We start from the raw sequence: 26,027 nt of genomic DNA, 5'->3' as shown, positions 1-26,027 counted from the left end.
AGTCACTGACTGAAACCCATACCCAAGGAGGGGACTATACAAGGGTATTAATACCGTGAGTCAGGGATCATTGTTAGACAAATGGTTTTGGCTCTCCCACCACTATTTATGTAACTGGTGGCCTGAATTCTGAATTATTTTCTGGATTGACATCAAATTACCAAGGTTGTTGTGAGAATTAAATAAGTTGTAAATAACATATAAAATGCTTGGCACATAGGAGATTCTCAGAAAGACGGCAGTTTTGAAAAAAATAGAAACCAAGTAGCCAGTGGGCCCCTATCTAATTTTTTTTTTATTAGCAACTTGATTTTTCAGAGTTTTGAATTTTGACATTCTGAGAATCTGTTTTTGTGTCTGACTTGTAAGAATTTTGATAGAGCCCTAGCAGTTGGCTCAGTTGGTTGGAGTATTGTCCCATGCACCAAAAAGGTTGTAGGTTCTGTTCCTAGTCAGAGCACATACTTAGGTTTGATCTCTGATCAGGGTGAGCACAGGAAGCAACCAGTTGATGTTTCTTTCTCACATCGATTTATCTGTTCCTGTCCCCCTTCTTCTCTCTCTAAAATCAATAAACATATCCTCAGGAGAAAATTAAAAAAAAAAAAAAAGAAGAAGAAGAATACTCGTAGAATCTAAGAATTTAAAAAAAAAATAACATTCTTAAAATTATTTTTTTGTTCAAATGGTTAGTATGACCGGATATATTCAGATTGATATAGGCATTTTAGGTATAAATTATTCAAGTAAAGTTTCATAGTTTGGGATAATTCAGAGAATTTTCAAAGGATGCATAATCTATCTATGCTGTCTTGGAAGAAAAAGTCTCTCTAAGATAAAATTACTTGTTACAATTATGATTTATATATTTAAGATGTTCCTTATAAAGGTTTATTCATGCTTGATGTTGTTGACTTGGTCTAATGATGTAAATTAATTTACTGCCCCCCTCCCTTTTTTTAAATTTGGGAGAGGTTAAAACATTTCTTGAACACAAAAACCACTTCACTTTTGTAGTATGGTATTATTAAAATCTGAAAAGTCACCTGCTAATCAAGTAATAGAAAAGAAAAAATGAATCTGGGATAGATGGTATCAGTATTCTGGTACTGTTAAATATAATTAGGTATTGTATGGTTGCTCAAAATCTTTTTAGAAGATTGAGCTTCGGTTTGAAATGCTAATATTGTAGCACTTTTATATTCTAGGGTATCTGTATAAGCAAATAAGATGCCAAATACATTAGATGGTGGAAATATTTTGGGGAAATTATGGCTGCTTAAAAAAGAAATCCAGTACTACTTCCCAGACAAATTTAAAACATTTACTTTCATTTGATTTGTTTGAAGTAATTTGAACCATAATTCTAAGTGAAAATGCATATTTAAAATTTTCGGTATATTTCAATGCATACAATTATATTTTTATTGTAAATATATATAATTTTATTAAACACTGAGAAAAGGAGAGAGAGAATGTGTTTTACCATAATAGTTGAAATCCTTTTGTTAAATTTTATTAGGAAGTACATATTGAAACAACCCAGGGCAATATTCTTTTACTCTCAATCCCTTCTACCACCTTCTACTCCCCTCCCCCTCTCAGAAAATTACAGAACCATATCCAGTTGCCTAATGGTTGAGGGAGAGGATAGAAAAAACAATGCTCTTGTTATTGTTGGATTCAAATCATTCTTTTACCTTTGTTTTCCCTTTTCTCAGCATACCCAGTCATTTTCATGAGTCACTAGTTACAGGAATTCTCTAACACTTGAATGCTTATTAATCTCACTGCTTAGACATTTAAGATGATCATGTTGTGAGAACAAAACTTGATTACCATGGACTTGTTCCGAGAGTGTGTTTTGTATTTAGTATTTTTACTTCTTTTCTTTTCTTTTCTTTTCTTTTCTTTTCTTTTCTTTTTTAAAGATTTATTTGTTTTTAGAGAAAGGGGAAGGGAGGGAAAAAGAGAGGGAGAGAAACATCAATGTGTGGTTGCCTCTCGCGCACACATCCCCAACTGGGGACCTGCCCTGCAACCCAGGCATGTGCCCTGGATGGGAATTGAACCGCCAACCCTTTGGTTTTCAGGCCAGCACTCAATCCACTGAGCCACATCAGCCAGGGGATATGTTGTTATTTCACTTAGTAATTTAAGCTTTTAAAAATCTAAAATTTGAGCATACTGTGGGAGATCATAGGTTGACTCACAACCTTAAGTCTCAAGCTATTTCTGTCTTCTACTTGCTGGTTTTATGTTTTGTGCTTCATGGAAACGAGTTTATCAAAGCTGTCTTGGGTTAAATACAGTTTTCCCACAGATGAATTGCTTGCTTAGTCTTATTTGCCTTTTAGGTTACCTGCTACACTAAATTTAGGCAATTTTAGACACCCAGTACACATTCACCAAAGTTAAAACATGGACAATAATTGACACGATTTTCTGATTGGTTGAAACACTGTTTTTAAAAATTTTAATATAAATGTCACTTTAAAAGAGTTTTGATACTGGCTGTGTAACTATGTAGATTTAAGTGTGAATTGATATTTGAAATCTGAAAGCATTTCAAGATTTAGCTCCTCTGCTATTCCGTTTGCAATATACTCACAGGTATGTACCCAAAGTTCATAATAAACTTGCTGTATGGCTTATTTCTGATGGCTATAGATTTTATAAATGGCACTTTATGATTTTTTTTTTTTTAACAGAATTCTGCTTGGTCAGAGTCGTGATGGCATTGTGTTCAGCACTGATGACTATTTTCACCACCAAGATGGGTACAGGTATAATGTTAATCAACTTGGTGATGCCCATGACTGGAACCAGAACAGAGGTTTGTTTTGGACCAAGTCTCCCGGGATAGAATATTTAACTAGGAGTCAGAGGAACTGGGATTTTATTCTCAACTTGACATTTACCAGCTGAATGACTTTCACAAGCTGTTTGAACAGCTTCGAGACCCAATATTTTCACCTATTAGAAGCACTGGTACTTGCAAGGTTTTTGTGACAATCAGAGAACTTAGATAGAATATTTTGTAGTGTACCAATATAAACTGGTAAAGTAGAGGGGTAGGATATTTTGGTAGGCTTTATTTTATATCGAATAAAGTCAAAGAACTGATACTATAGTTAAGTATTCCCAAGAACTATTTTTCTAAGAGTAATGCTAATGTTTAATAAGACTCAGTATAATGCCTGTAGATATTAAAAGTTTTTCTCATTGATATTACTCTATGAAAACTCTATTGAGTACGTTTTTTAGAGGCACATAGGTCACTTTCTCTTCACCTCGGAATAGTGGTTCTTATTCTTGGCTGCGCATTTGAATTACTTGGGGACATTTTTTAAAGGCCTGTGCCTGAGTCAGCTCCAGAGATTCGGTTTAGTTGGTTTGGAGTGGATCTAAGCATTGGTATTTTTTTTAAAGTTACCCAGATATTCTCATGTTGCAGTCAAATTGGAAACTTGATCTGGAACTATGTAAGTAAATGCATGTAGTATAAGTTAGTTTTTTAAATAGATGAATGCACTATGATTAAACAAATTGATTTATTAAAGAAAAAATTTAAACCTAGAGTTGAGAGATTACAACGAAACCCATATACCCATCACTCACAATTGTCAGTTACCAGGAGTTTGCTATATTGGCTTTATTCTTTTTGTTCTCACTCCTCCCCTTTTCTAATTACTGAAGTATTTTTAAAAAATTCTAGACATTATACTTTATACATTTCAAATTAACCATCTTCTTACTTAATATGTTCTTTAACTACAGTGCCATCATCACACCTAAAAAAAAAACCTCAATCCTTTGACATCATGTAATACTCAGTCTGTAATCGAATTTCTGAATTTCCCCAATCATCATAACTGTTATTTACAGTTATTTTGCTTGAATCAGGATCCTTACAGTACATATGGTTTTACATTTTTTTAATTGTTAATCTGTAGCAATTTCCTCTCTTTCACCCTCATACCATTAACTTGAAGAAACTTAGTTGTTTTTCCTGTAGAATATCCCATATCCTGTAGTTGTCTATTTGCTTCTTTATATCAACATAAGAAATGTCCAAACCTGTTAAGATTTTTTATGTGCTTATTTTGCCCTGGCCTGTGTGGCTCAGTGGATTGAGTGCTGACCTGCAAACCAAAGGGTCACCAGTTCAATTGCCAGTCTAGGGCACATGCGTGGATTGCAGGCCAGGTCCCCAGTCGAGGGCACATGAGAGGCAACCACACATTGATGTTTCTCTCCCTCTCTTTCCCCCCTCCCTTCTCTCTCCCAAAATAAATAAAACCTTTCAAAATAATAATAATAATTTTTATGAGTTTATTTACACCAAACCGACTACCATTGTCGGAAAGTAATCTCAATGAATTGAGAAAATGCCCCAGAAAAATGGAAGTTTTACCACTTATACATGAGAATCAAAGGGGAAAGTTTAAGAGGGTTACATGAAATCCATTGGTAATAGATTAGGGAGGTGGGAGAATGCAAAGGAAATATCTGAGACTGGATAAAAAGTAAAGCCTGTAGATAAGTACGTTTTTTACATTTGGTGGGATAGTTAACATTTACAGGAGATAGAGATGCAACACAAGGGAACAAGGTAGCAATGTCTTGTGCTCTGGTGTCAGGGTGTGCCCTGAGGAGTCAGGAAAAGGGGAATTACTCTGACATTCCAAAGGCATGTTATTGTAGATGGAAAAAGACAATAGATAGGCTCAGTTAAGGGAAAGATCGACCTAATAGATAGGCTCAGTTAAGGTAAAGATCGACCTTTGTCAAGGAGGATACTGGCCTAAGATATGACTACTCACCATGACTTGGTGTTTGTTAGGATGTTTTAATTTCAGACCATCATATGTGGCTCTCAGTTTGTAAGGCTGCCATGCAGGCCTACCCTGAGCTTGTCAGGTTTAGTATGTGACCCCTTTTTGTCCGCATTTGTGGTAACCATTTAACTCTCTCCTGTATTACCTCTAGAGTATTCATTAGGTTCAACTTTTTTGCAAGGGGTAAGGAAAGTCTGGTTATCCCATTTTTAGTGATGCTTAGAATGACCAGTCGCTTCAGAGGGACAGCCTCCTCCCTCCCTTATCAAGTATCCTGTCAACCTTATACCTAATGGTTTTATCTAACAGTAAAATGTTTCCTGAATCAGTCATTTCATTGAGGGTTGTAAAATGGTGATTTTCTAGGTCTACTGTTTCCTCCATGTGCAGTAGCTAGAATTCTTCTGTAATGAGACCTTCCTCTCAACTAGAACTAACAACTAAGGTCACCCTAAAATACAGGATGTACAGGAAAAACAGAATAAATGCTTTTTTTAAAATTGTCCGTTTTCAGAGTAAAATTTCAGGGAGGATATTTTTTAGTAAAAAGTTTCACTCTGTTATAGTTCACAGTTTCACAGGAAAGTTTAAATGTCAGATATGTTTGACTGTAAGACTACTTCCAAGTATTGTTTCTATGACATTCTAGGATTTCTCCAAATACATTAGAGACAGGCATAAAAATCTCAAAAAATAGTTTTATTTTTAAAAACTGCCATAGGACATCAGTGTCAAAAATAATGTTGGTATTGCAGTTCCAAAAAAACTGTTTGGTATTATGGGCCTAATGTTAGGGGAGGGAGTAGATGATAGTGGAATGAATAAAAGTAGGGGGTGGAGTTAGTGTGTCTTTGGTGAACTGGGAAGCTTGTTTGTGTGGTACAATTTTTCTCTTTGGAGGACTAGTCCAGAATTTTCATTAAAAGGTTCATGCTATGTGAATTATACTGCAAAACAAAACAATGGTTTCTGGATAAACTACTGGTTTTATTAATATAATAAATATGGGCTTTTTTAAAGTAATACCTTTTTCAGGTAATGATAACTAGTAATTATTAAACATTTTGAAATTAAAGCATAGCTTATTTAGGAGAGAATTTCTCTTTCTAACAAACATTTATTGCATACTTTAAATTCTGGACACCATTCCTGGAATATCTGCCTGCCTCATTTTTTAATTAGAAGAATCTACTCTATTTTGCCATATATAATATGCATTTTGGCCCAGATTTTTGAGGGAAAAGTAAGGATGCACATTATACATGGGTAGTACTAATCCCGTATCTATATAAATGTTTTTCATTCTTTTATTTCTGCTTATGCTTTAGAAGTGTAACTCTAGAAAGCAATAATGATAATCTGTATGCAGAATAATACCCTGGAATATGGTAATCGGTTTCATAGTACCAAATTTCTTGTATCTTGTATCTGTTCTTATGTTTTGTAATTATTTGTTAGATAAAATTTCTTGTACCATAATATGTTAAAAAATAAATGCTAAAATTCCTTTATAATACAAAAAAAGTATCTAAATACAAATACATAAAAAGTTGAATTAAAAAATTAAAAGATTTTCTTTCCTGAAAGTTTAGGCCAAAAACATGAGTACACATGATACAAAACAAAATACTGTAAATTCATCTTAGATGGTTTTTATTATAAATTGAAAGCGTCTCCAGGGTGTCATTATTCTCTTTCTTTGAATATGGTGGTTAATTTGTTTAAGAAAACCACACTCATTGTTTGTGTATTTAATCATTGTTTCCCTAGGAGCTCTATTCCAGAGTGCCCTGGAATGTGGTATTGGATGATGATGATTCAGGGAAGAGAATGATCTCCCAACTATTTGGTTGATAAACTCTTCTTCTGGAATGTAACTCCTAGAAGGTGTAGGCCTGACTATCAGACATTAAGAGAATTGCTTTACTATGCTTTTTATAAATGAAAGACTTCATCATTTTATGATTGGGGATCGAGAAGTAGGAGCATCTTGGAAATGGATAGCTGTTTCTGACCCAAATTCCAAATTTCTTTTAGTATTTAAAGACATCCTCCAAATATGTACTCAGTCATAGTCATTACTACTTAGCTAACTGATTTTTATAATTCTGTCTGCCCTGGATCTCTGTATAAATGTTTTCATTATGTAGAACTTACTAGTTTGAATTCTAAATCCCAAGAAAACTTCCATATCATTACATTTTGCCTCAGCATCTTAAATTTTATTTGGGTTCTTAATTACATTTTTTGTCTGTTTACACTTAAAGTGTACACACTCCTGTCATCACAATGGCTACTGTGGCAGTGATTCCTAACCTCATGGGGGAAGAGATAGTATAGGGATAGGGAGATAGAGTTTTTAAAAGTTCCATTATATCTCAGCTCCCAGTTTAAGAGGCATAGTCCTAAGAAATAATGAACTTTGATGGGTAAAGTAATCTTGGTTGTAGGTCCTTGCTTTGCTTATAAAAACTTTTATTACACTAGTCCCAGTTTGTCACCCTTTGCCCCCCTTCTACCCAGTAGCCCCCACTCCTTCAGGCAGTCCCCACACCTTTGTTCATGTCCCTGGGTCATGCATGTAAGTTCTTTGGCTACTCTATGTCCCATACTGTACTTTACATCCACATGGCTATTCTGTATCTACCAGCTTGTTACTACCCTCCTTACCCCTTCACCCATTCCCCCAAACCCCTCTCCCACCTGGCAACCATCAGAACGCTCTCCGCGTCCATCATTCTGTTTCTGTTCTTGTTTGCTTAGTTTGTTTTTTAGATTCAGTTGTTGATAATGTATTTATTGCCATTTTATTGTTCATACTTTTGATTTTCTTTTTGTTAAATAAGTCCCTTTAACATTTCATACAGTGGTTTGTTGATGATGCACTCCTTTAGTTTTGTTCTTGTCTGGGAAGTGCTTTGTCTGCCCATCAATTCTAAATGATAGTTTTGCTAGGTAGAGCAATCGTGACTGTAGATTCCCGCTTTTCATGACTTTGAATATTTCTTGTCAATTCCTTCTAGCCTCTTTCTCAAAAGCCTCTTTTGAGAAATCAGCTGACAGTCTTTTGGGAATGCCCCTGTGGGTAACTAACTCTTTTTCTCTAACTGTTTTTAAGATACTTTATCTTTAGCCTTTGGCATTTTAATTATGCTGTGTCTTGGTGTGGGCCTCTTTGCATCCATCTTGTTTGGGACTCTCTGTGCTTCCTGGATGTTTATTCCTTTGCCAAATTGGGGAAGTTTTCTTTCATTATTTTTTCAAACAGATCTCAAATTTTTTTATCTTTCTCTTCTTCTTCTGGTACCCCTGTAATGTGAATGTTGGACCTCTTGGAAGTTGTCCCGGAAGCTGCTTACACTTCCCTCATTTTTTTGGATTCTTTTTTTCTTCTTCTGATTGGTGGTTTTTGTTTCCTTACATTCCAAATTATTGATTTGATTCTTGGCTTCATCCACTCTTCTGTTTCTACTGTAGTTGAGGCCTGATTGCTGTTGGGAGATCAGTGGGAGGGATTAACTGAGGCCAGGCAGCTTCAAGGAATATTGACCACCAACATCTGTCCTGTGGAGGAATAGCTGTGCAGGGACAGGATGGCGGTCCTCCAGTGTGATCTGTAGTTGTCTCCTGGGTACACAGGTTCTGGGTTTCCCAGGTGGTGCAGGCCAAGGTCAGCACCTACCTGTGTTCTGGCCTGGGCCACCTTTCTTGAGCTACAAAGCAATGTGCAGTTGGCTGCTACCTGTGCTGGGCTTGGAGGTCCCCAAGTGAAAACAAGCTTCAAACCTAGGCTAGCTGTTGCTAGTGCCAGGTCCAGGGCCACTTAGCAAGAGGTACTGGGCTGGGGACTTGGTGGGGGCTTACTGAGGCTGGCTCTTGCTTGTTTGAGGGAATTTAAGAAATTGTGAAGCAAGGGCCAAGACTAGCCATTCATATGGAAAAGCCACTGTTAATAGCTTGGGTGGATCTGTATGTTGGGTAGGGAAGAGCCTCAGGGAATCAATCACCAGGGTGGGGCAAACAGTGTGAGCCAGGTTGATGGAGTTTCAGATACGGCACCCATCTGGCTCTGTGGCTCTGTGAGGGTAGGGCTCAAAAAGGAACAATGGCCACTGCTCACCTTTCTGTCTGGGAGAAAGCTGTCCGTCAGTACTTATCATGATGCCAGACACTTCAGTTCCTCCCTGTATGCCACTGGTGCCTTTCAAGCTGCTACACCAGTCCTGGAACTCAGAGGGAGTGAATCTGATTAAATCCATGTGGGTTCTTTAAGAGGAACTGCTTGAGTATCCAGCAGTTTCTTCCACTAATTCAATCCCTGCAGGTTTTTGCAGGCAGAAGTAATGGTGACTTATCTTCCTGGCATCAGAACCCTGGGCTGGGGTACCTGGTATGGGGATGGCACCCCCTGCTCCCGAAATATCCCTCCCGAATATTCTCCCCCACAGGTGTGTGTGTAACCAGCCTGTTTGGTGTCTCCATGTCTCTGCCCCTCCTACTAGTTGGATGGATGTGATTTCTTGAATTCTGCAGTTGTCAGACTTCCATCCAGTACGATTTCTGGCAGTTGAGTAATGGCGGTCCTATTGTTTAGTTGTAATTTACATGTGGTTGTGTGAGGAGGTAAGCCATGTTTACTTATGCCTCCATCTTGACTGAAGTCCTGGTCCTTGCTTTACATCACTGTGAATATTTCTTGCCACTCCCTCTGGCCTACAAGTTTCTGTTGAGAAACTCCCTGACAGTCTATGGGAGCTCTCTTGTAGGTAACTAACTGCTTTTCTCTTGCTGCTTTTAAGATTCTTATATCTTTAACCTTTTGCATTTTAATTTTGATGTGTCTTGGTGTGGGGTCTTTGAGTTCATTTGTTTTGGAGTCTGTACATCTTGGACTTGAATCTTAAAACCAAAATAAACAATGAGAACAGAAATAGACTCATAGATACAGTGAACATTTTGAATAGTTGCCAGATGGGAGGGAGGGAGTTGGGGGATGAGTGAAAAGGGGGAAGGGGTTAAGAAGTATAAATTGATTATTAACAGAATAGTCACAGGGTTGTAAAGTATAACATAGAGAACATAGTCAATAATATTGTCATAGCTATGTCTGGTGTCAGATGGGTATGAAATTTTTTGGGATGATCACTTAGTAAGTTATAAACATACTAAACACTGGGGGGTGTATACCTGAAACTAATACAATATTGTATGTCAGCTGTAATTGAAAAATAAAATTAACCACAAAGTCAGTTCGACTGGTATTTTGCTAGTTGGTATATAAAGGTTTGCCAGTAAGTAATGATAAATCCATAGCACTTTTTTTTAAAACATGTCTTACTTCAAAAGCATTATTTGTGCGCTGACCAGATAGCTTAGGTGATAACAGTGTCGTCCTGATACACCAAAGACATTATTTGTAATTGTAAAGTATTGGAAAATACAGATAAGCATAAAATGGCATGTATTGTCACTACCAACAGATGACTAATATATTTTTTTAAGATTTTATTTATTTCTATTTAGTGAGAAGGGAAGGGAGAGAGATAGAGACCAAGAGAAACATCAGTTGGTTGCCTCTCATACATGCCCTGACGGGACAGAACCCAGGACCTTTTACTTTGTGGGATGATGCCCAGACAAGCCACACCAGTCAGTGCTTACAGATAACCACTTAATATTTTAGTAACTCTTCTCAGATCTTTGTATTTTGACTAAAGTATTACATCATATTTACATATTGTCTTGCAACATGCCATTTTAAGTAAACAAAACTCCAACTCTCCATGTCAAGAAATGTTTACCTCTTTCACATTCAGACCGTATTCAAATGTAACTTACTCTTGTATTTCCTATAAATGAAAGTGAGCTCTAGACTAAACTCTTCATTAGCTGTAAGCACAACAAATTTTTTTTCCCAAAATGTGCTTTATAGTTAGTCAAAGCCAGCATTTGGTCTGGAGAATACACATGGCTTGTGGTTATGTCTCCTAATTCCCTTTTAATCTGGTGGAGTCCTCTTTCTTTCATGGCACTGACTCAAGAGATTGCATGGCTTTGATTTTCGGTACAGATATGTAGAAAATTTCTTTTTAGTTGTTTTCTTTTTGTTTTGAGAGGTCACTTTAGTGATATACTAAAATTAGGCATGTACTTGGGTCCATTTTTTTCTCTCTCTCTATGTTTTATTGTTGTTCAAGTGCAGTTGTCTCCATTTTGGCACCACCACTTTCCCCCATCCCATCCTCAGTCCTGCCCCACTTTGGCTTTATCCATGGGTCCTTTATACATGTTCCTTGACAACCCTTCTTTCCCCTGTTATCCCCCTCTCCCCGCTCCCCCAGTTTTTGTCAGTTTGTTCTTTATTTCAGTGTCTCTGTGTAGAAAATTTCTTAGTAATGAAAGTTTAAATTTTATTTTTTAAATTCATTTTTTATTTCAGCTAAGCAAGCTATCAATCAGGGGAGATCTCCAGTTATAATAGACAATACTAACACACAAGCTTGGGAAATGAAACCATATGTGGAAATGGTAAATATGAGATACAGGAGAGTTTTTATATTTTATTCTTGTCAATTTTTTTATATTAAGGAATTTTGGTTACTTTGATCTTTAGTATTAAAACATTGTCCTTGTTTTCTAAAGAAGTATGTTTACTTAGTTTTAAAAACATGGGAATAATGTTTATTAAGAAATATGCTTATGTTCATTTTGCCTGGATTTGAGGACAGTAACTAGAATTTGACAGTTGGTTAAGTGGTCTTAAAATTTTTGTAAACCATATTATTTTAAAAGTAAAATTTTTCTTGGTGCAGCAAATTTAGAAGTATTGTCTAAATGAAATTTATATCTGCCTTCTTTTTACTTTAAGAAGTATTCTCTGGGTTTGTTTTCTTCCTTTGTGTAGGCCATAGGAAAAGGATACAGAGTAGAGTTTCATGAACCTGACACTTGGTGGAAATTTGATCCTGAAGAATTAGAAAAGTAAGGCGCTCAAATTTATTTTGAATGTTTTCTTTTTTTTCTTTTCTCCTTTACATAGTCAATGTCTTTACTAGCTTTGTCATGTTTTTGCTACTTATGATTAAGGATGTCTTACTTTCTGTTAAGAGGAAGATTGACTTTAATTCAGTGTGGTTTTGTTTTTTTTAGAGACACCATGCTTGTTAAATTTTATTAAATTTTTCTTATTAATTTTGTTTGAGGGATAATTAGGACTCCTCCATCTGGTTTTTAGCTATGCTTCTTCTCTGCATAACCAATGTCATTGCCTTCCCATTTTAGGTCCTATCACCTTTTTACCCAATGCTTTCATCTTGTTCTCTCTTTTGCTTAGAATCAATGGAATTCAGATTTTTTTTTGTTTTTGGTTGGTAGAAAGGTAATATAGGGCATGTACCTAATCATAACACCCCTTATTAGAGGTTGGGCAGATTGTCATCATTCAACATCTTAATATTTCTGCAGCAAATGATGACTAAGGCTAAGTAGATAAAGTCTCCACATAATCTGTTGTCAGTTCAGGTAGATCGTGTTGCCAGATGAGAACAGATCTGGTTAGGTTTTGCTGCCATATGAGTCAATAGAAAACAGTTTTCAGAGCATTTTTAAGTTTCAGAATTTGTGGTGAGGGATTTTGGATTGTATTACTTTCAACCCTGTTCTTCTCTTTGTGTTTACCTTTACCACTTTCTCCTCACAGCACTGGTTTTTTGACTGTGACTCTTTGTTTTCCTTCACTTTCACTCCCCCGACCCACCTTTTGGTAGCAACTTTGAGATATCATTGACATACTTTATAGTTTACCCATTAAAAGTATAGAGTTCAGTGTTTTGGGGGGTCTGTCCAGAAAAAGTCCAGCCATTGTTACTGTAACAAGAATGGTTTGCACAACATCGATGTAACCTGGCAGCCAAGGAGAGTAGACTGGAATGTGTGTGTATGTACAATGACAACTTCACTGTATTAGTCAGCTGGGATGGTAAACACTATTGAGTGAACATGTGTAGTGTGTGACCTCCACATTCAAAATGACTGAGCAAGTAGAACAACAAATCTGCATCAGATTTTGTGTTAAACTTGAGCATGCCTCTGTGGAAACTATTCAGATGATTCAAAAGGCAGCAGCTATGGACAACTGGTGATTGGCAGCTTCATCACAATGTGCTAGAGTTTCTGTTTGAAACATCAAATCACCCAGGGTGACTCAGCCCCCGTAAAACCTAGATTTGGTACCCTGCAACTTCTGGGTTCTCCCAAAACTAAAATCACCTTTGAAAAGGAAGAGATTTCAGACCCTTGATGAGATTCATGAAAATATGATGGGGCATCTGCTGGTGATTGCAACAAAGGATTTTGCAGAATGTTTTGAACAGTGGAAGAGATGCTAGGAAAACTGTGTGAGGTCCCAAGGTGCCTGCTTTGTTTCTTGTATTGTCTTCAATAAATATTTTTCATAGTATGTGGCTGGATACTTTCTGGGCAGACCTCATATTCAGAGTTGTATAACCATCACTTCCCTTTTTTTTAAGCCATTTTTATTCCTCCGCCCCCAGTTTGCCCTCTTCCAGCTTAAAGTGTTGTTCTGTGTGGTGTCCAACTAATTTAATTCTTTCTCCCTTGCCTTTCATTCCTTTGGCCACCTCACTTTTCTTTTCTGATTTGTACGCCATATGTTCATATATGACTAAGTAAACTGATAGATTTACTAATATCTGATATTTTTATCTGCCATGTGTATTGCACCTTGGGCATTAGAGACAAAAGTTTAAACACTGAAGATATTTGGGTTATGGTACACAACAAATTGATGAAATTACAGTTAGACTTTACCTTTGAGGGACTGTTGACTTTATAAACTACAGTTTAACTGATGTCTAGTATAGTTTGAATGTTTTGTACAAAATTGATTGAATCATCAAATTTGGCATCTTGTGGATTTAGTCAGATCTTGCCAATTTTCAACTGAAATTTCTTTTTTGGTCTTCTGTCTTTTCTCTTTTTGCTTTCTCTTCTCAACTTGAACATAAGCATTGATAATTTTGAAAAGTAAACATTTCTTCTATATCCTTTTTCTGGGAAAAATGAACTAGTAGATCTAGAACTGTAACATTAAATGTATGATATGTTTCTGTGTATTTTGCCATGTCCCAAGTCAAGTTATGGAAAACCGTGAGGGTAAAATAAATTGTAAAAAGTTCTTTGAGGGCCAAGAATAATTTTTAAGCCACTTTTGGTTTTCATAATTAAACTCACAGAAAAGTATATAAAATATAAACACATGGCTTAACAAATTGCTTGTAAGTCAGATACTCATTTAACCATTACCCGTGTCATTAGAGTTTTATCAACACCTCAGAAATTCTTCAAGTTTCTTTTCCCAGTAACAATTTTTTGGCAGTTACTTTCTTGCTTTTCTTTAAAGCATTTTCTTTTTCCTAAAACATCTTTTGCTATAACACCATAATTTAATTTTTGAAGTTTTTTCCAAACTTTATGTAAATGGAATCCTGTAGTACGTATTTATTATGTCCATTTTATTTCACTTAACATGTTTGTGAGATATGTCTAAATTGTTGTATCTAATAATTTGTACTGATTTATAAATTTTCAAAATACAATAGGATGTGTCCTAAAATAACTTTTTAAAAAGTGATAAATATTTGATACTGATTTTTGAAAATCCTACAAGTCCACTCAATTCTATAATTCTCAAAACAGTCTCTCATAGTCTTTGGTTTTGTTACTTAAAAAGAGGGAGATTAGCTCAGTGGCTCAGTCAATCAGTAGTTGGTTCTGTGTGATGAAGGTATAACGTTAATATTTTGCTTTGATTTATGGTATCTTAAAACCTTTTTAAAGTACTGTTAAAAATTTTGAGAGAGCCAGTATAAATTTTTTGGTTATAATTAAATGTGGGTAAATGAGATGTGTTTTTCTAGTATTTATTTGCAAACTACAGTTTAAGACTTGGCACTCTGTTATGCTAAAACAAGTTACTTTCTAAACCTATAAATTCTTTAAAGAATTAAAATCCTTCTCTTTTTTTGTTAGGAGGAATAAACACGGTGTATCTCGAAAGAAGATTGCTCAGATGTTGGATCATTATGAATATCAAATGTCCATCTCTATTGTAATGAATTCAGTGGAACCAGTGCACAAAAGCACACAAAGACTTCCTCCTTCAGAGGAGAGACAGAGGTGGGGAAGCTCTGTAGGCTCACACAATCAAGTCTGTGTCACATACAATCATTAAGGTGGCTATTTTCAGCTAACACATTTATTGCTTGCCTTTGAAAAATATTAGTGAGCCTTTCTTTAAATAAAAAAAAAAAAGACTACATGCCCTCACAGAAGATGGTTCCCAGCAGTCGTTTAAAGTATAAATAAAAATTACATAAAATTGTATTTTAAATGTTTTTATAATCTTGTAATACCTATAGTTGATGTGAAGACAGACACCTGAGTGGGTAAGAACCAGAATGTTTTCTACAATTGAATTTTAAACTAATTTTATCTACTTTGTAGAGAATGTTGAGTAGTTTTATAGTCCATACCTAAAACTAAATTTTCATAAAACTTTAGTATTTTTCCTTAAGTACCTTACATATACAAGAAGTACTAGCTTGTTATAGGGACCATAGTTGATTCTCCTGTTTATTACATAGGTAAAATTATGTTTCTGTAAAATCATCTGTGTGACAGAATATTTCTAAACTATAATTATTATATCAGTTAAAACAGAATTCTTCATCAAATGCCATATAGTAGGTGTATTAGTTGGCTGGGGAGTTTTCTCCAAAGTATACATATTTATAATAGTATATATACGGATTTATCACCCTTCGGAAGCTATTTGTTTCCCTCTCCACAACTCTGATTCTGGAATGGACAAATAAGGAAATCACTATATAATTAGGAAAAGCTCCTGAGACTACTCTGGTACATCACTTTTCTCTATTTAGCACCTATAATTCTAATATAAAAAATATATTGGGCAGTTCCCCAGCATTAATTATGAGGATTAGTCCTGTAGGGTATTTCATTTCTCCTGGTTTTAATTTTTCTGTAGAACCAACCATATATTTCACTGGATAGATTTCTTTGTTAGAGAAAACTGAGACAAAATTCATTTCAGAGATCTTATAATTCATCCTAATCTTTGCTTTCATTTGTTCTATTTTAACGAAGAAAACCCCCAGGTATCCAGGTGCTACTTTAAAAAATAGTGGTTATGATCCTTCATATGTTTTACATGCTAATATTTCTGGCCTTCATAGCCTTTATTGCAGTTTTATATAGTATTCAAATATGAATGCAGGAACTCAGTTACTAGGGTTGAAGTGTTTTTTTTTCCTGTTGTTTTTTGTTTTTAATATTTTATTTATTTTAAGAGAGAGGGGAAGGGAGGGAGAAAAATCCATCAGTTGCCTGTTGCACTCACCCCAACCAGGACTGGCTGGTAACCCAGAAATGTGCCCTGACCTGGAATCGAATCAGTGACCTTTCGCTTTGCCAAACAACACCCAGCCAACTGAGCCACACTGGTCAGGGCAGGATTGAAGTTTTTTAATGTGTGTTTTTGTTTTAACATCTGCAACCCATAGTAAATAAAGCTGCTTAGTTTACAATCATAACAAACTATTGCTTAGTTTTTTAACAGTGACCTTTTAAAATATTTGGAGGCAGCAGAAAGAGCAGATTGAATTTTGTGGTTTTTAGAGTTACATTTTTGGGGTTACAATTTGTACGTACAAGTTTTTTCCTTTAAAATTGTTAGCTGTAATTGTGTACTTACAGGAAAAGGAGTGATTAAATTGAGCAGTTAATATTTTGTGATGGTTTTCTTTATCAGTTAAATAAGGTTACCATCCCAATTTTTATTTTTAAAATTATAGTACTATTAAACCAGTTAGTCTCTGTATGTATACCAGATTTTCTCCTTTAAAATATTCTTAGGGTAGTAAAAAGCTGTATTAAATTTGTTGATGTAGATTCTGAAAGAGGAATAATTTAGTGATCGTCTTGTGTGTCTATTTGATTCCTTTTACTTTGCAAAGCAAATTAAATTAATTCGATTCAAATTGCCGAGTGTTTTAAGTTTAAAACTTTTACTTTCGCATGATTTGTAAATTTCACACCAAGCCTTTAAAAGTTTATGATTGCGATTTTTGCAGTTAAATTCAGAGGATTTGTAATAGAATGGTTATAATTTACACTATCTTTGGCTATACCAAATGGTATACTTTTTGTAATAGAATACATGTATGTTAATTTTGAGTATATTTCCTATGGAAATTGATTGTCATTGTAATATGCACAAAAACAAGGGGAAAGAGTAGCACCAATAACTCTTTAGAAAGAGATCCTCAAGAGTAAATAGTTATTCTCAAAGCTAAGGCTGTGTCTGTTGGAAAGTAAGTCTGTTCTAGTCATTTACATTAGAAATCATCTTTTTCCTTTCCTCTGTACAGATTTTGTTTTTTGAATGATAACTCTGTCACATTCCAGGTGTGATGATTGCAGTAATTGCATATATAATAAACTTCCCAATATAGAAACCGGTAACTTCAATAAGCTGTCTTAAATTTAAATATGAGTGAAATAAGTTATTTTTATTTTGCATAGACACATCCATAGTCTCCCCTAATCTTAGAACTAGACACAAACATTATACTTATTCGGTGAGTAACTAAAGACTATCTAGGAGTGCTGTCCCGTTCATATTTCCATGTTCTTTTTTCTAATTGAACTTTTGGTAAATTAATGGAAAGATTGAGGGCCTTTGATAACCTGTTGGGATTTTGCCTCTCAACTTTAGTAGTAACTAAGGAAAAAAATAAGAATAATTTATTTGTGGCTAAAATGTGCTCCAGTTCAGTAGAGTTAATTGAAAAACACTTTATTTGGATTATTTTCTTGTTTTGCAGCTTTAACTGTGTTTTCAAATAGGACATATAAAACTAAAATTTTATTGTGCTTAGGCATTGGTTCATCTACTGCGGAGGACCCCATCCCACAAAGTCCCCAGTTTGCCGTGGATGAAATAACAAGTTCCAGACATCTTTACCTGTCAAGGAAAGGGGGTGGCTATTCCCTCTAGTGGAGGATGCTCCGAGCCTGTTACTTATCTGTAACAGGTTTTTGTTTCTTGAAGAGGAGTTTGAGGTCCCTGATGGGTTCAAATAGTAATGTTACTAGTATAATTAATAAGTGGCTTTCATTGAGAACAAAATGTGCGCAGGGCATACAGCACGCATGCAAAGCCTATCAGTTTACATCAAAAAGGCTATAGATAAGAAATTGAAGAAATACAGAGATTTGTCTTAAATCAAGGTCTGTCAGAGAAGTTGGCACGAGATGCTTATTAAGGCACAGTTGTTAGCTCCTTATGGTGAAGTAAAACACCTGGTTTTTCCTTATCAGGGCAGTGTAAAACAGAGCAAGCTTCAGTAATTATGTTGCTTTTTTTTTTTTTTTTTTTTTTTTTTTTTTTAAGGCCAGATTTCCCAGGGGACCCTCAGTGTTAGTATTGGTCCATGCACCTCCCAGCATTCCTGGCTTTCCAGTCAAGGCTTACAGGCAGGGGACCTAGCTTGCATGGGGCTACAGTTTCTGATACTATACAAAGTGGTCCCCAATATCTCCCCCTTTTTTGTTTGTTAAGGTAGACACAGTAGTAAGTCCAGTGAAGCTCGCTACCTGCTTTTCACGTACATGATTCTTGGAGAACAATTTGCAAATGTATCTCAAGGCACAAAAAACTACAATGATCAGGAGGCATTTTAATTAAAGTTGGTGCAATTACCTAAAGTTATTTATGGGCTGCTGCTTTGGGCACCTTGGACCCTTTCCCGCATTTCAGGCCTTGGGATGAAAGCAGTTTCAAGGCTTTCTTTCCTAGATAGTGGAAACACTACATAGAATTTCAAGGACTTCCCTCCTTCCTTGCTAACGTGTTTCTTGTGATGTTGGAACACCTGGCAATATTATCGGACTAGGCTCAGGACTGCTGAGTTAGTGAGTGAGACAAGTCTCCCTCCCCCTCCCTGCCTTTGTTGACTATTTATTCTACCTAAGGGATAAAAGGCATTTCCTGGCAGTCAGGATGCTAGGCGCTGGCCAGTAACAGCAGTGCAGTCTCAGAGTTCTTCCTATGCTGTCTCCTGCCTCATTTCCACTTGAGAGACATGGTTCTCAAAAATTCCTTTTTGGGTTGCTGAGGGGTGAAGGTCTGTCTTCTGTAGCTGCTTCAGGCTTGGGTGGGACAGTACACTTTGCCTTTTGAGAACCATGAAACTCACCCCATTCTCTCTGGGAGTTGGTGAAGGATTTCTGAGACTGTCAGGGATGCTCATGTCAGTCAGAGAAGGTGGAGGAAAGTGTCCTTCCATTGGCCCATGGTAGATGTCCAGAGCCTGAGGTCCCAGGTGCTGAGGTCATAGGTGCCAGTAGTGATTTCTGCATCTTTGAGATGACAAATTCGACAAGATTAGTAGAGGGGAGGACCTTGGGGCCTTATATAATATAGGTTAAATCCCACAGGGACAGAAATGCCTTTCTGGGGAGGAGGCTGAGCATGTACTGACAGGAAGGTAGAAAGGGCATTAGAAATTTGAAAAAGAAGATTAAATTCACGTTTAGTTATGTTACTTATCTGTAACAGGTTTTTGTTTCTTGAAGAGGAGTTTGAGGTCCCTGATGGGTTCAAATGGTAATGTTACTAGTATAATTAATAATGGGGCTATGTGGTGGGCTTGATTCCTGTCAACTTTAGGGAAGACTGAGTTGTCAACAGGGCGACACAGGGACCAGTCTATTGTTCGGCCAGCTGCTGTACAGGGCCTTGAGTCTTCTAGGCCTTTAGTAAGACTCAGTCCCCTGTCTGGAATGGATGCAGGGGCTCCTGCAGGTGGATAGACAAACTTGCAGTGAGTAAACTAGTGCAAAATAGTTAATTTATACAACAGCCTACAAACCAGTCTCTGCATCTGTGCAACTGTATTTTGGGAAGACACTCAGTTGCAAGGCCTTTGCTGGCATGACATTTAAGAGTGGCAATTGACAGATTCTTCTTCCCCGTAAATTAAGCATTTTTGATGATGTTACAAACCTAGTTTCAACCTCGAAATGGAGGAAGACAGTGAGCTGCACTAGTCCAATGTGTACCACTGAGAATTGTGATGAATCACAATTTTTCTTTCTAAGGTTACCCTCACAGTCATTAAAGGGACTGTATTAAGTCCAGTTTCATTTTTGCCTATTTGTTTGCATGAACCAACAAGAGCAGTACCTGATTACATATGATCTTTACATCTGTTCTGCTGGAACTCACATAAGGAACTTTTAGATTGACTCTTCAGTCCACCCTTCAGGGCACAGAAGCTTAGCCACACACTTGCTTCTCTCAAGTCCTTGAGAGTTCCATTGTGCCTTAAGGTTCCTCATAGCTCTATTTCAGGAAAGCAACCTTCCTTCCTTCCCTGGAAAGACTGCCATTAACCGAGTTAACTAGTCAAGGTACCGGGCTTTTTTCAGTGGGGTTTTACTAACTTTGAAAGTCAATCCCAGTTCCTCAGTTCTTTTTACTGACAACTAGAGCTCAGGCATGCCTCCTTCAGGCATGAAATTCTGGTCAGTCTTGGCTGACAAAGCTATTAGCAACTGGTCTTTCTGGTTTTATGCATAGAAATCTTACGTCATTACTCACTTCTTCAGAATGCCAAATCCTGGAGGGATCAGGTAGGGAGAAAAATACAATGTATGAAGGAAAATCCTTGTCCTTCCAATATTTGCTAAAGTATTTCTATGCCTTACATTTTCTCTTCTTTTGGTAACTGGATATATGGGTGAGAAGGTGAAAAAGTTATAGTAGTGGAGGTCACGGGCTTAGATCTCAAGCGTAGCTGAAAAATGCCTGAATTTGAAAGTGTCACTTTTTTCCTACAGCATTGGAGAGGCAGGCATCCTGCTGTTTTAATTAACGAGTTAATTACCCTATTGTTCTTCTAGGTCTAGAATTTCACAGTATTCTAAAGACTTATTTTTCCTTTATTCCTTTTCTACTTCTAATGTCCTTCCTTCCCATGCTACACATGGATGTGGCATATATCTTTTTTACTCCTTCCTCTTCTTCACAATCCTTCACCTTAATTCCTTCCTTTCCTTAATTCCTTCTTTTTCCTTCCTTCCCCCTACACAGTTCTTTAATTTGCACAGACAATCTACAGCTTACTTGAACTTTCTGCAACATACACACCCAACATTTGAAAATAAGTATAATAAGCCTCATAAAACTTAAGCCTAATCAAGTTGCCAAATATTTTACCCAAGAAGTATATTATGAAATGAAGAGGGGGAAACTTATAAATGAAGCAAATTTGAGTGAGAAAAAGGCTTGGTTAGGAAAGAAAAACCTGGAAAAATCAACACTTTACACTCGGCTAAAATCTTCTTTGATCAAAGGCATAGATCCAGAGGATTAGGTGGCTGCTCAGCTGGGAAACAAACACAGCAATTACTTTGTAAAGCAGATAGACAGGGGAGTAGTAGAGATGTAAATAGGTAGTCAGGGAAAGGGGGGGAAAGACTTAGGAGTGAGGCAAATTTGAATGAAAAGGCCTAATTAGAACAGTGCCTGGAAAAGCCAGGACTTTTACTCCAGGCTAGATTCTTGCTTTCTCCCCTCGGGAACTAAACCTAGATAGAAATGTGTGTGCCTCAGGGATTGGGCCATGAGTGCTTTTGCTGTGTGCCTCCTGTTGCCTGGACTCTTGCTTGCGGCTGGCGAGAAACCTAGTGTTCTGTCCTCCTCCACATCCAGCTTATCCTTACATGGGAGTCTTTATTGCAGCAAGCGCGCTGTGGCTTTTAAGTTACACCCTTGCCTGCGGAGTGAGGCAGTCCCTCAAGGAGAGAGAGCTCAAGATCCTGCAAACGGTGTGAATTCAAATTGAACTGCCAGATGTTAGCTAACGTGGAGAAAAAGCATGGCAGAAATTGAGAAGTGGCCCTAAAAAATTTCTCTATTCCTTTATCTTCGCATACCCGCGGCCTAACCAACAAGCAATGGCTCTGCTGGGTCCCTTAACAGGGATGAAAGGTGCCGAAACTCCTGTCCAGTAGGTGTGCAGTCCTAGATAATGGCCTGTAGCCTCCATCCCTGTTCAGGCACCAGATGAGGGGGGACACCTGGTCCCACAGAGTTCTCCCAGCCTCTGTGGATGAAGAAATGTCATTCCAGACACTGTCAGGAAGAAAGGGTAGCGATTCCCTCTTGTGGAGAATGCCTGAGCCCTTCTCCTGAAGTGGCTTTTACTGAGAACAAAATGTGCGCAAGGGTATACAGCATGCGTGCAAAGCCTATCAGTCTTCATCAGAAAGGCTATAGACAAGAAATTGAAGAAATACAGAGGTTTGTTTTAAACCAAGGTCTCTCAGACAGGTTGGCACCACATGCTCATTAAGGCACAGTTTTCAGGGCTCAGGAATTATTTCCTTATGGTGAAGTAAAATACCTGGTTTTTCCTTATCAGAGCAGTGTAAAACAGAGCAAGCTTCAGTAATTATGTTGCCTTTTTTTTTTTTTTAAGGCCAGATTTCCCAGAGGACCCTTAGTGTTAGTATTGGTCCATGCACCTCCCAGCATTCCTGGCTTTCCAGTCGAAGCTTACAGGTGGAGGTCCTAGCTCACATGGGGCTACAATTTCTGATACTACACAAAGTGATTCCCAACAATCTACAACTAGTAATTATAATTGTAAAACTATTACCATCTCTTCAATTGTAATTCTGAACTCCAGTTTTTTTTAGCATAACAAAATGAGAAAATTTAATTTGAGAAGGGATTGTGGGGTCTTCCCTGAATTCTTTGTAGGTTGTTTGTTTGTTTGTTTGTTTTGTCTTAATATTAGAAATCATGTTTCTTTCATAATCTTTTTCTGTACACATTTTCTTCTATTCATTCTCTGCTCAGCCAACCTTGTGTAACCTCATAACATTTTTAAGGAAGTTGATGGATGGTAAGTGACTGACAAAATGGAAGTAATTTTTTTCCCTCCTATTTTCCGCTGAATTCATTGTTTTTTATCAACCTTACTTAACATGTTGAACTTACTGACACATCTTTGCAGTTAGTTTCCTGGCCCCATTGTTCAGGTAGATCTTTCACATGAAAGTGTCTGGGAAGATATATAAAAAGCAAACAGTGTGTTACTCATTTGTTAGGAATCCCATAAGCATGTTATAGTGTTCGGATATATGGATTGGAGAAAAAAAAATGTTTTATAGTAATCATGATGATAGATTAGTTAAGTAGTTGTTTGAAATTCAGTATTACAGGATTCACTATCACTATTTTATCATGTCCTCCAATCTGTCCTTCTTAAAGAGCTGAATGATTTTGAAAGAAAGGTGATAGCTATTTTGAGTTCAACTTCTACAGGTGGTACTTCATATTCTGTAATGTTGCTACATCAGTAGGAAGCAGTTAATAACAGCAAGTCTTAATATTCATTTAGGTTGCTGCCATTTACTTAATGCGATTGTTAACAGTAATTTTCATAACAATCTGTAAGTTTTATAGGAGGAAACAAAACTTACAGAGATAAAGCAGTGTATCCAATGTAATGTCTAGGGAGAGATGAAACTGAGATTCAAATCTCCCACACATATTGCTCATTATATCCCGTTTTATCATTTAAACTACAGTTTTCTAGTTTTATAAAGTAGGAAAGAAATTTCAATGGAGAATGCATCTTTACCTTTGACTCATAGGGTTATAAGGTATGTTGATTTATCAATGAATTTGAGTGAAACTGTAAGTGGCCATTTATTTAGAATGCATATTTTTAAGTCAAGATTAAATGATTTATACAACTTAGTGCTTAAATGTTTTCTACAAAAAATATTGACATAATTGATAATCATGTTTCAGCATCTTTTGAATTTTTACATATGCTTGTGCTTTAATGTGTAAAATTTAATGTATTATATATGTAATATTTTCTGATTTTAAATAGCATTTAAAATGTGTAGTATTCAATAATTGGATTGTTAAATTACATAGGCTGTTTTGCTGATTAACTTTGAAGCAGTATTTCCTAAAATAAATCAACACCGCTTGTAAGTGGTCTTAATTTTTTAAATGTCCACTTATTAAGTGTACTAGTAGCAGATATCATGAAAATAATGTCAGTGTTCTCAGTTTCTGAAGAATTGAGGGTGTTTTTCCTTATGTTGTTTAATTTTCCAAAATTAAAGAACAATAAGGAGCTGGTTACTTTAATTTGTGATATGAGTAATACATTGAATTAATTAGGTTTTACAGGGAAAAAACCTTTATAGATGAAGAAATCTTACTGTTTAGTATTTGCCTTATTTTGTTCTGGTTAACTTTAAAGATAGAAGAACTGGATTTTGTCTGATATTTTACTATTCCTTAAGAGTAGTTTGGGGGGGGGGGGTATTTGTTTCTAAACATGAAGTCAGAGCTGGAATTTTGTTAGAATAAGGAAGACTTCATGAAAGAAGAAATAGCATTGGTTTCATGATGGCAGTTATCATGAAACTAGAAAGGAAACTAGAAAGGAGTGTATTATGGGGTTGAGCTTATTGGAATATATTGCAATGCAACACTGACAAGATGTGGTTAAAACATCTCATTTCCATTATAAATAAATTGAAGTGTTTACAGACAATGTAATGGGAAGGCTGGGCAAGACATTTTGAGTTCATTAAAACATAAAGGAAAATTTAATTCTGGGGAATGATAGGAAAGAAACTGGTAAGGCTAGAAGGCAGTCAGAAGTGGTATTTCTCCCTCCCTATCCTTTTGCTGTTTAAAAACCTGTAGAACAATGGTATTATGTTAAGAAAGATTATCTTTTACCCTAAATGCATGGAAACAGGGTCTTCCTTGTCTTTCTTGGTCACTACTGTTTTTGAGGGTTTGTCCTTTAATAAGTCAATATTTATTGTTGAAACAGTCAACAACCTTTTGATATTAGAAACATTGATTTAAGTAGAGCAATTTTATAGGCAGTTTGTAATTCAGGAAACATGGAAATGGAATGTGAATTAGTTTTGTTTGATACTTGCTAGGGGAGAGAGTATTCAGACCAGCAGAAAGCAAGGTTCATCATTTAACTGGTAGGTGTCTCTAACACCAGCAGAGGTTTGTTCCAAATTTTAAACCTCACCAGTAGTCTTTAGATTTGTGATTTATGATAAGAAATCCTAAAATATGGATAAAGAGAGCAACCTTGAGGCTTATAGTTGTCTGTTTCATTTAGGGTCATTTAGAGATTTTTTTTTTAACACTGCCAAGAAATTCTCAATCTGAGAAAAATACTTAAATACTTTAGATATTTATATGAATCTTAAAGTGGTCCAAAAAAAGATTGTCATTTTTTTGGAACCCTTTTTCCAATGAACTGTGTTTCTAAGGGTAACTTAAAAAAAAAATCAAGTGCTTAACCATATGATTATATTTATATGTGGAATCTAATGAATAAAACTAACAAAATAGAAACAGACATATATAACAGAGACCAGACTCACAGCTGTCCAAGGAGTGGGATTGGGGGGGCTGAGTGGAAAAGATGAAGGGATAAATAACGGGGGAAAAAACCCTCAGACACAGACAACAGTATAGTGATTACCAGAGGGAAAAGGGTTATGGGGGAGAATAAAGAGGATAAAGGGGGGATAAATGGTGACAGAGAAGACTTGACTTTGAGTGGTGAACACAGAATATAATATACAGATGGCATAGAATTGTACACTTGAAACTTCTATAATTTTATTAACCACTGTCATGCCAATAAATTCAATAAACTTTTTAAAGTCAAATGTTTAAATCTCTTTATTGTGAAACACTTATTCATTGCTTTATTCAGCAATGAAGAATAACTGATATTCATGCATATCTTCGTATAGTTTTACTGTTTGAAAAATATATTACTTGCCTTCTTTATGCTAAATCTCAATTTAACTTTAATTTGTTGTCATACTTGGGATAGTTTTCAAGATGTTGGTAGCATGATTTCAGTGGAAAGGACACATTGTAATATTTGGGCAGTCTGTTCTACCCCATTTGTATCCATTCTCTCTTCTATTTCAGTAGAGAGGATAGCCCTCCCATCTAAGGTAAAGCCTTCACATGTACTCCAGATCACATCTTTTACCTTC

At 36.2% G+C, this 26,027-nt stretch overlaps 1 protein-coding gene across 9 annotated transcripts in view; it reads left to right on the top strand.

Moving 5' to 3' along the window:
• N4BP2L2 (NEDD4 binding protein 2 like 2) overlaps nucleotides 1–26,027 on the top strand; it is a 67,380-nt gene that overhangs the window by 6,723 nt on the left and 34,630 nt on the right. For 2 of the 9 annotated variants that reach the window (XR_008529468.1, XM_054577449.1), the window contains exons 3-6: nucleotides 2,712–2,836; nucleotides 11,281–11,369; nucleotides 11,746–11,822; nucleotides 14,892–15,038. Coding sequence is in view for 6 of the 9 variants with exons in the window: in XM_054577449.1 (XP_054433424.1) it covers nucleotides 2,712–2,836; nucleotides 11,281–11,369; nucleotides 11,746–11,822; nucleotides 14,892–15,038 (438 nt within the window). In the remaining 3 variants the exon portion in view is untranslated. Of the gene's footprint in view, nucleotides 1–2,689; nucleotides 2,837–11,280; nucleotides 11,370–11,745; nucleotides 11,823–14,891; nucleotides 17,793–17,821; nucleotides 18,300–26,027 lie in introns of those variants that run through there. The other 7 variants (XM_054577450.1, XM_054577454.1, XR_008529470.1 and 4 more) reach the window with 7 other exon arrangements.

Source organism: Pteronotus mesoamericanus, unplaced genomic scaffold (assembly GCF_021234165.1).
Source record: "Pteronotus mesoamericanus isolate MK-2021 breed Mesoamerican mustached bat unplaced genomic scaffold, CSHL_Meso_final contig_433, whole genome shotgun sequence".
NCBI classification, from domain to species: domain Eukaryota; kingdom Metazoa; phylum Chordata; class Mammalia; order Chiroptera; family Mormoopidae; genus Pteronotus; species Pteronotus mesoamericanus.
This window is presented reverse-complemented; position numbering and strand designations above follow the sequence as displayed.